A 9,893-nucleotide genomic window follows, 5' to 3' on the forward strand; every position below is an offset into this window, starting at 1 on the left:
CCTTCTAAACAGTATACTTTTTGTTTTTGTTTTTACCAATTTATCATCAAATTTGCATGTCGCATCTTTTATAATTATGACCATCGTTCCAATCTGTTAGTAAACATTGCCAGAAGCCAAGGGTGGAAAGTTTCGCTTGTATAGCTTTAACTAAAACAAAAGTGATCACTAAAAAAGTCACATATTGATGGAATATTAAAACAACTTAGCACATAAGAAACCAACCAACAGGAAATGGACCACGTGTAAATCCGTCACATTGTCCTTAAATATGAATGTCACCTTTAAAGTTCAAAGTTCCAATTTTTGCCATAAAGCAGCTTTGTTTCTGTTTATTGATTTATTAAGATGAACCTTTAAATATCATAATGGTCTAGCCGGAGATAAAATATTGGACCTGTAATTCAATTTCACAGTTTGTTAATTACTTACACCAGTTGTCCACTTTAGCCTATTATGTTGTTTTGTATAATGTAGATTGTTTAATGTGGCGAATAAGCTCAGTCTTGTTTGTAGAATCATCAAGATAAATTAACGCAATAATAATTATTGTCAATTCAATAGAACGTGTTTGTTCTATGGATACGTGTTGCTTTTTATATAAAGCAAGAGTCTGCATTTAATGGCGCTATGGTCTTGTTTCGCATTCAGCACTATTTTAATATTAAAGTTGCAGTAGTGACTTCTATGTGACCATTGTTTATATAATTTACATGGGTGCTTACATGTTTTTTAGATAAAGTTTCATCCGAAAGCAGTTCCAAAGCGGGGTTGATTGCCGGAAGTATTGTGGGAGGACTAGTTGGACTATTTGTCGTTGTGATGACTGTGGTTGCACTTAGAAAATACGAACTCATATTTAATTGTAAATGCGTTCGTAAGCCGGGTAAATACATTTAAACTTCTTTAAACATGAAACATATGTTATATCATGTTTTGATATATTAATAATAGTGTTCTTATTTCAGAATCCACCGGACAAGTGCTGTATGAGGCATCGGCTGTTTCGGCGATAAACAATGGTACGAAGCGTAGATGGAAAAATGCTGACATATGTTTGAGTTAAACAAGTTGAATAAATATAAGCTCTTTCATTATCCATAGCATATCTTATCCGTTAAGTACATTTTTATTTGTGTTAAATTAGTATATGTAGTGTGTGTTTTTTAATTGTAGTGGAATATGAGTCCCTTGGAAATCGAAATGATATACGGTACGTTAAACTGCGTATGAATTGTGGTGTTCAAACATATTTAATCGAGCAATTGAAATCTCATTTATTCTTTAAAACAAAACAAGCATTTATGATGAACATGCTTCACTGAACATGTATTAATTTAGTAAAAATAGTATAAGCATTTCAGTAGTGATTGTAACTACATTTTAGTATTTAAACAGTAACTTAAGACTATACCTTTCATTAAACCACAGCTGAGTCACAAGTAAAAAATGCACCTGAATAGGCTTAAGTATTTGTAAATGCATCTAGCATAAAATTGTCTCATAATACCGTAAAATTAGTTCTGTTTCTGGACGCGACCAACCTGAGATCAACACTAGGTGTAACGACAATGCACTTGGGACAAATGCGTACGAAAGTTTAGGTGAGTTTTGTATGTGTAGAACATGCAGTTTCTAACATTACCACATTTGCACGCCTCTACCTCTGCTGATACAACAATAATTTTGTTTACTAAAGTATACGTTAATTAATTGTTTTTATTTTACTCAATAATGAAGAACCTAGTCTTTAGAACAAAACTATATCAAACTTTTGTTCTCATGATGCAATTTAAAATTATATGTCAGTACACTATCATTCTGAATTATTGCGACGTTGCTACTATGTAATGATGCACGGTGCTTGTGTTAGTCGTCACGCTCGGATTTAAGCTTTGCCCCCAAAAAATATAATGCTTTGTTTTCTATTTCAGATGCTAATCAGAGGTAACAACGCACCTATCATCTCCATTAATATCTAGCATTGAAATAAATTATGAAATTTTGATGTAACATTCTACGAGGATCTCAAGTTATTACACGTGTATATTCAATTTCATGTTTTATACATAGCAGCAAGCATGTGTACTCGGAATTGGGACGTCAGACTGGAAAAGGAAAGACACGTCCATATGTAAATACCGCTGTACATCTAGATTCAGGTGACAACATAATAATATTTATACATCTTTAAACCTTCTATTTCAAGTGCATTAAAATGACGTTATTCCCAATATTATTTCCGAACAAGAAGCCCTAGAACAAATATTAAATAAACACACATTATTTCTGTATTGCAGGAAACGCTGTGTATGTGAATACCACGTTTGAAAATGCCTAACAGGCAATCCAGTAATGGTCTAATGGTGGACTTTTCGCGCTTTTGAAACATCGGTGTTATTTGTATGTTAGATAAACATTACGATTATCTGATTCTATTATATATTCTATTCTTTAATTCTTCTGTACACAATAAAGATCTACACGCGGCATTTCGACGGCCATTTATGGATTAGTTGTAATTTTTTAAGCAAATGTTTTTTTAAAAATAAAGTATGTATTGTATGATTGACAAATCGGTCTAATTAATATGAACAGTTAAATATTGTTTTGTTTTAAACTCATAACTATGAAAATAGCTCTACCTGGACATCTTTCATGCTGCTTGAAGATCAATAGTCATAGTAGGTATCGCTTTTGATAACGGTTATGACGTTGCAGGAAATTCTCGATAAAGTGCGCATTTTTATAATGTAGATAACAGGCTTAAGCATGTATAAAATATTTCTTAATAATGTGTATGTATGCATCTTGTTGCTCATTGATGAGTAAGTACGGGATACATTGTAATAAAAAAACGACACCTTATATTCGGTAATAAATGTATCAGTTGAAAAATTATGTACTGTGTTTCATTTATAATAATTAAATAATTGAATATTTATTTAATGGATTTTTAAATTGTATTGTATGAATATGTTATGATGAACTGTGTTATTATCGTTGAGGATACTGTTGTACATTGACAGACTCAAACAAAAAGAAAGTATGTTCTTTCAAACCAGACCACGCATGCTACTAATAAATAATGTCATCTGGAGACTTAAAATTGGCAAAATTACGTAATATCACCTGTAAAAGTTGATTAATATTGAATCTCACATTAAATAATAAATAATATATTTTATATTTAATATATTTACATGCTTACAATAAATACATAAAAAACAATATATTTAAAATAACGTTTAAATAAATATGTTTATATACAGTATGTTTTATATTTAATAAATACATGTCAATATTGAATAAATGCAATGCATGTTTATTATTAAATCATATAATTAAAGTATAGATTATTTCGTTCTCCTATTCTAATATTATATATACCCATTCATGCATATTGTAAATATACCTCAATAATAAATTCCATAATCGATCATATCTTATTTTGTCATAGTTTTGTAATATTATATATACCCATCAGTGCATTTGTTAATATTATACGGGCGGAAAGTAATGGTATACTATACCCCACACGCGACCAAAAAAAACAGACACGGTAAATGTTTTTCCTATTATTCGTTTAAACTAAGGCGTTCAACGTTTTTATTCACACTAACCCTACCGATACTACGTTTGGCGACCCTTTACTGTTCTATGTATTCCAGACTCGATATTCAATCATGACTGCTAAACTCAATCAAATTAACTTAATTAATTTAAAATGTTAGGATAATTTTTTAGCATTTGATAATATTCGATGAATTAATTTGAAATCATTATAATAACTAGGTGAGGAAAGTTAAATAGAGAATTGGAAGAGTTGTACATGCCATTGTAGTTGTAAGATACAGCCGTGATGCTGCTACTATCTCCTTCATCAGGTGGGTCCATATTCATCGGACGTTTCGGCACTGTCCCACTACGTCCTCCTATGGTGTGCCGACCGGAAGTGATCAATTTTCGGCCAGGAGATAGTAAGCCTCCGCTACACTTCCTCATCTGCCAGGTCTCGGTGGCCAGTCCCTAGTCGACAGCCCTGTGTCCCCCTATCCACTTCTCCTCTCTCTTCCGCCATAGCCACAAGGAAGCAGACTCCGTTTCACGTGCAACAACCGATATGGCCCGTTTCCGGACCTGTCCTGTAACCCCCAGTCTGCTGAAAGTGCGCCACAGTGATTGTGCTGGGAAACCTCTGCAGCCCACCTCCACTGGAAAACACCATGCCTTCCAGCCTTTCTCTGTGCAGGTATCTGTGAGGGCCTGGTACTTTTCGCGCTTCCGTTCGAAGCTCTCTTCAATCCGCTCCTCCCATGGTACTGTGAGCTCCACCATCACAACCTGTTTTGATGCAGCTGACCACAGTACTATGTCGGGTCTCTGGTTTGTCACGGTGATCTCCTGTGGAAACTTGAGCTGTTTCTTCAAGTCTGCTTCCATTCTCCAATCTGTTGCCGTTCCAAGAATCCCACATGCGCGTTTGGCCTTTGCCCCTTCTTCTCCGGCTCTGACAAAGGAAATGAATGAGGGGCCTTTGTTGGTCGTCTTCTGCGCTTTTCGTGCTTGATCTAGATGATCGGCGATTGAAGCAAGAACCCTGTCGTGACGCCATCTGTATCGACCATCAGACAGGGCTGTACTGCATGAGCTCAGGACATGCTCCAGATTCGCTAGTCTTCCACAGAGCTTGCAATCTGGCTTTTCGGCAAGACCCCAAGTCACTAGGTTTGTTGGACTTGGCAGCACGTCGTAGACAGTCTTGAGCAAGAAACTAAGTCTGTCGCTTTCCATGGTCCAGATCGCATTCCATGTAAGCTTTCTCTGGGGTACTCCCTCCCAGTTCAGCCATTTTCCCTGTTTCCGTAGGGTAACAGCTCTGGTGAGCCTGGATTCTTCCTCCATTCGGCGGATCTCTTCCTGCACTTGGGTGCGTCGGTCTTTTGCACTGGCTTTGCTCCACTGCGAACGGGTTACGCATCCGAAGCCTAGTCGCCCGTGTGCAACATTACCGACAATGTCGCTGTGCCGAAGACGAGCCTCAGCCTCTTCAACTGCCTTGTCAGCCCTCCACTTTCTCCCGGTGTTGACCTGCACTCCTGCTTCTCTAACCTTCTCATCTCTACTGTCTCGTAGCATAATGACTTTCCGAGCCTTTGTGACCTTGTATTCCTCCGTCAGTGATCTGAGAGGTATCTGCAGCTTGCTGCCTGTGCAGTACAAACCGAGGCTGGTGAAACTCTTTGGCACCCCCATCCACCTCCTGAGGAATGAATTTATTGTCCTCTCCATTGCTTCCACTGTTGATGACGGTACACTGTACACCAGCAGCGGCCACAATAGGCGTGGTAGGATGCCATGTTGGTAAATCCAGGCCTTGAATTTTCCTGGCAAACCACACTTGTCCACATCTTTCAACCAGTTCTCCATTTGCACTACCGTATATTCTTATTAAAATGGGAATCTAAAGGTTAACGATATACAAGTTAAGATGACCTTCCTTTCCATTTTTTGGGGGGATATTATAGTGGAAACCAATATATTTTCTTGGTATAATAATCAGAAGCGCTAATTGATTATTAAAATGTATATAACAAATGTATGTTGATAAGCGTCGTATTTTTCAAAAATGTCTTCAATCATAACAAGTCTGTGATTTAAGAAACGCCATGATCGTTTTGTATAATATTAATTCTGTTAAATTTATTGCAGTTACATCCAGTGGTGGTTTGTATTTGTCGTCCTTTTATTGAAAGCAAAATAACTTAGATTTTACTAGAGTTGCGACACCTTAAGGGTTTCGCGGGATGGAATGAGTGGGGAGATCAAATCAAATTGAAATCCGATTATTTCGAAAAAAATTGGGTACGAACAAATTTAGGTACGAAAAAAAATTGGGTACGAAAAAAATTTGAGCATGAAAAAAAAATTGGTACAAAAAACAATTGGGTAAGAAAAAAATGGGTACGAACAAAATTTCAAACAAACAAATATTGGGTTCGAAAAAATATGTGGGTACGCAAAATTTTTGGCCAAAAAAATGTGGAAACACAATAAAATGTGGGTAGGAAAAAAAATTTGGGTACACAAACAAATTTGAGTACGAAAAAAATAGGGTACGAGAAAAATAAGGGTTTGAAAAACTATTTGGGTACGAAAAAAATGGGTACGAATAAAAAATTGGGTACGAAAAAATATCACAGGTGTAAAAAAAATTGTGCGTATAAAAAGGCCTTGTCCATGTACACATGCATACCAAATATGAAGGTTATATCTCAAGGGACATAGAAGTTATGAGCATTTTTCGAAACCTAAACGCAAAGCGTAAACGGAAAGACAGACAGACAGACAGAGAGACAGACGGACAGTCAGATCACTATTTGCCCCATTTTTTTTCGAAAGGGGGCATTAAAAAGGCCATTATTATTTAAATATGTCAAGGGATATTGAAAATATTTGGGTTGGTACGCAAACTTTAACATAGATTTATCAATAATATGCATATTCTAGGTTGAAAAAAGGCCATAATTATTACAAAATGCTTGATAGAGATGTCTGCTCTTGTTTAAATATTGGGGTCTTGTTGGTAAAGAAGTTTGCAAAATATGAAAGCAATATGTAAAGGGACATTGAAAATATTTGGGTTGGTACGCAAACTTTATCATAGATTTATCAATAGTATGCATATTCTAAGTGGAAAACGGGCCGTTATTATCACAAAATGCTTGATAGAAGTGTCTGCTCTTGTTTATTGATTGGGGTCATGTTGGTAAACAAGTATACAAAATATGAAAGCAATATGTCAAGGGACATTAAAAATAGTGGGGGTGGTACGCAAACTTTAACATAGATTTATCAAAAATATGCATATTCTACGTGGACAAGGGCCATAATTATCACAAAATGCTTGATAGAGTTGTCTGCTCTTGTTTATAGGTTGGGGTCATGTTGGTAAGCAAGTACGCAAAATATGAAAGCAATATGTCAAGGAACATCGAAAATATTTGAGGTGGTACGCAAACTTTAACATAGATTTATCATTATTATGCATATTCTAAGTGAAAAAAGGGCCATAATTATCACAAAGTGCTTGATAGAGTTGTCTGCTCTTGTTTATAGGTTGTTGACATGTTGGTAAATAAGTATGCAAAATGTGAAAGCAATATGTCAATGGACATTGAAAGTTTTTGGGGTGGTACACAAACTTTACCATAGATTTATCAATAATATGCATATTCTAAGTGGAAAAAGGGCCATACTTATTAGAAAATGCTTGAAAGAGATGTCTGCTCTTGTTTATAGATTGGGGTCATGTTGGTTAAGAAGTTTGCAAAATATGAAAGCAATATATGACGGGACATTGAAAATATTTGGGGTGGTACACAAACTTTAACATAGATTTATCAATAGTATGCATATTCTAAGTAGAAAAAGGGCCATAAATATTACAAAATGCTTGATAGAGATGTGTGCTCTTGTTTATAGATTGGGGTCATGTTGGTTAAGACGTTTGCAAAATATGAAAGCAATATGTCAAGGGACATTGAAAATATTTTGGGTGGTATGCAAACTTTAACATAGATTTATCAATAATATGCATATTCTACGTGGAAAAAGGCCATAGTTATCACAAAATGCTTGATAGAGTTGTCTGCTCTTGTTAATAGGTTGGGGTCATGTTGGTAAATAAGTACGCAAAATATGAAAGCAATATGTCAATGACATTGGAAATATTTGGGGTGGTACGCAAACTTCAACATAGATTTATCAAAAATATGCATATTCTAAGTGGAAAAAGGGCCATAATTATCACAAAATGCTTGATAGAGTTGTCTGCTCTTGTTTATAGGTTGGGGTTATGTTGGTTAAGAAAGTATACAAAATATGAAAGCAATATCTCAAGGGAGATAGGAAATATTTCGGGTAGTACGCAAACTTTGCACGCTTACGCTAACAGGAACTCTAACGCCGACGCTGGGGTGAGTAGGATAGCTCCACTATATATTTATATATTTCATATAAAATAGTCGAGCTAAAAATGCTGAAATAGCTTTGGGTATTGACTGCCAATCTGGCTTTGATTTTTATATGTACCGAAATAGCTCAGGATCTTGACCACTGAACTGGCTTGGATTTTAATTATGCTAAAATAGCTCGGGGTCTTCAACTCTTAGCCGCCATTCTGGCTTGGATTTAATTATGCTAAAATAGCTCAGAATCTTGCCATCAAACAGGATTTTAATTAGCCTGAAATGTCTTGGGGTCTTGACTACAAAAATGGCTTAGATTTTAATTTTGCTAAAAAGCCTGGGGTCTTAAGCGCCTAAATGGCTAGGGTTTTAACAAGAGCTGTCAGAGGACAGCGCGCTCGACTATTCGAGGGCTTGACAGTATTATGTAAGCCTTCATGGAGAGGGGGGGGGTATAATGTTGGTGTGTGGTAATTTAATAGATAATGTTTCAAAAATAATGAAAGAACAATTGTTATTTTTTATGGGGGGGTCTGGGGTGGGGCATGGGGGATGGTTTGGAAGGAGTATATTGTGGTATGTCAGGTAAGTGTTGTTTTGTAAAAGTATGAATCAAATGTGATCATAAATAAAGAAGTTATGGCAACTTAAGCAAATTGTTCAATTATCTTAGTATAAAAGGGGCCATAATTCTGTCAAAATGATTGATACAGTTGTCTGCTCTTGTTTATAGATTGGGATCATGTTGGTAAAGAAGTGTGCAAAATATAAAAGCAATATGTCAAGGGACATTGAAAATATTCGGGGTAGTACACAAACTTTAACATTTGTTGCATATTCTAAGTAGAAAAGGGCAATAATTATGTAAAAATGCTTGATAGAGTTGTCTGCTCTTGTTTATAGGTTGGGGTCATGTTGGTAAACAAGTATGCATAATAATGAAAGCAATATGTCAAGGGACAATGAAAATAATTGGGGTAGTACGAAAAATTTAACATGTGCACGCTATCGGAAACGGAAACGCTGACGTTAGTAGGATAGCTCCACTATATATATTTCATATATAATAATCGAGCCAAAAATACTGAAATAGCTAGGGATCTTGACCACCAAACTGGCTTGGATTTAAATTATGCTGAAATAGCTTAGGTCTTGGCCGACAGTCTGGCTTGGATTTAAATTATGGTGAAATAGCTTAGGGTCTTGCCACCAATCTTGCTTGGATATTAATTATGCTGAAATAACTTGGGGTATTGACACTCAAAATAGCTTGGGCTTTAATAATGCTGAAATCGATTGGGATCTTGACCATCACAATGGCATGGATTTTTAATGTGCTGAAATAGCTTGAGGTATTGACCGCCAATCTGGCTTGGATTTAATTATACTTAAATCTCAGGATTTAAACCACCAAACTGGCTTGGATTTTAATAAACCTGAAATATCTTGAGGTCTTAACCATAAAAATGGCTTATAATTTAATAATGCTGAAATAGCCTGGGGTCTTGACAGCAAAAATGGCTTCTTATATTATTACACCTAAACTTGTTTTATTAGTAGCACAGCCCCATTAATATTTTATTTAGTACTGCCCCTGGAATTTGTTCACGTCATTATGCCATTATGAATTTTTGTGACGTCATACGACCGACTTTCCCAGTTGTAATCTACATGCATAGGTCATTGGTTTTATAACGTTCCATTTTATTTTATATTTTCTCTCTGATAGGCGTTTCTTGTTTGATTTAATTATTTTTATTTTTTTAGCAGTCACATAAACAACCAAGCTATGTAATATGGAATTTTTACACTCATTATTGCTGCTTCTTCCTGTATTTGCGCGATGATTATCTGAGATATTAACTCCATGACGCTATATTCTCAAATCTTTTTCTATAAACAAGGAATGTAGTTGACAATTGT

General features: G+C 35.6%; 2 protein-coding genes across 2 annotated transcripts in view; one reads left to right on the forward strand and one right to left on the reverse strand.

The window, feature by feature from the left end:
* The window catches only part of LOC127860778 (nephrin-like), a 30,549-nt gene extending 26,516 nt beyond the window's left edge, over positions 1 to 4,033 (forward strand). Inside the window, exons 5-6 of the mRNA XM_052399056.1 lie at positions 969 to 1,022; positions 3,888 to 4,033. Coding sequence (XP_052255016.1) covers positions 969 to 1,022; positions 3,888 to 4,033 — 200 coding nt within the window. The remainder of the gene's footprint in view (positions 1 to 968; positions 1,023 to 3,887) is intronic.
* On the reverse strand, positions 4,030 to 5,430 carry LOC127860779 (uncharacterized). Its single transcript, XM_052399057.1, has one exon. It carries the CDS (start codon positions 5,428 to 5,430, stop codon positions 4,030 to 4,032), a length of 1,401 nt encoding a protein of 466 aa, XP_052255017.1.
* Between the last annotated feature and the right edge of the window lie 4,463 nt (positions 5,431 to 9,893).

This window comes from Dreissena polymorpha, chromosome 15, assembly GCF_020536995.1.
Source record: "Dreissena polymorpha isolate Duluth1 chromosome 15, UMN_Dpol_1.0, whole genome shotgun sequence".
NCBI classification, from domain to species: Eukaryota; Metazoa; Mollusca; class Bivalvia; order Myida; family Dreissenidae; genus Dreissena; species Dreissena polymorpha.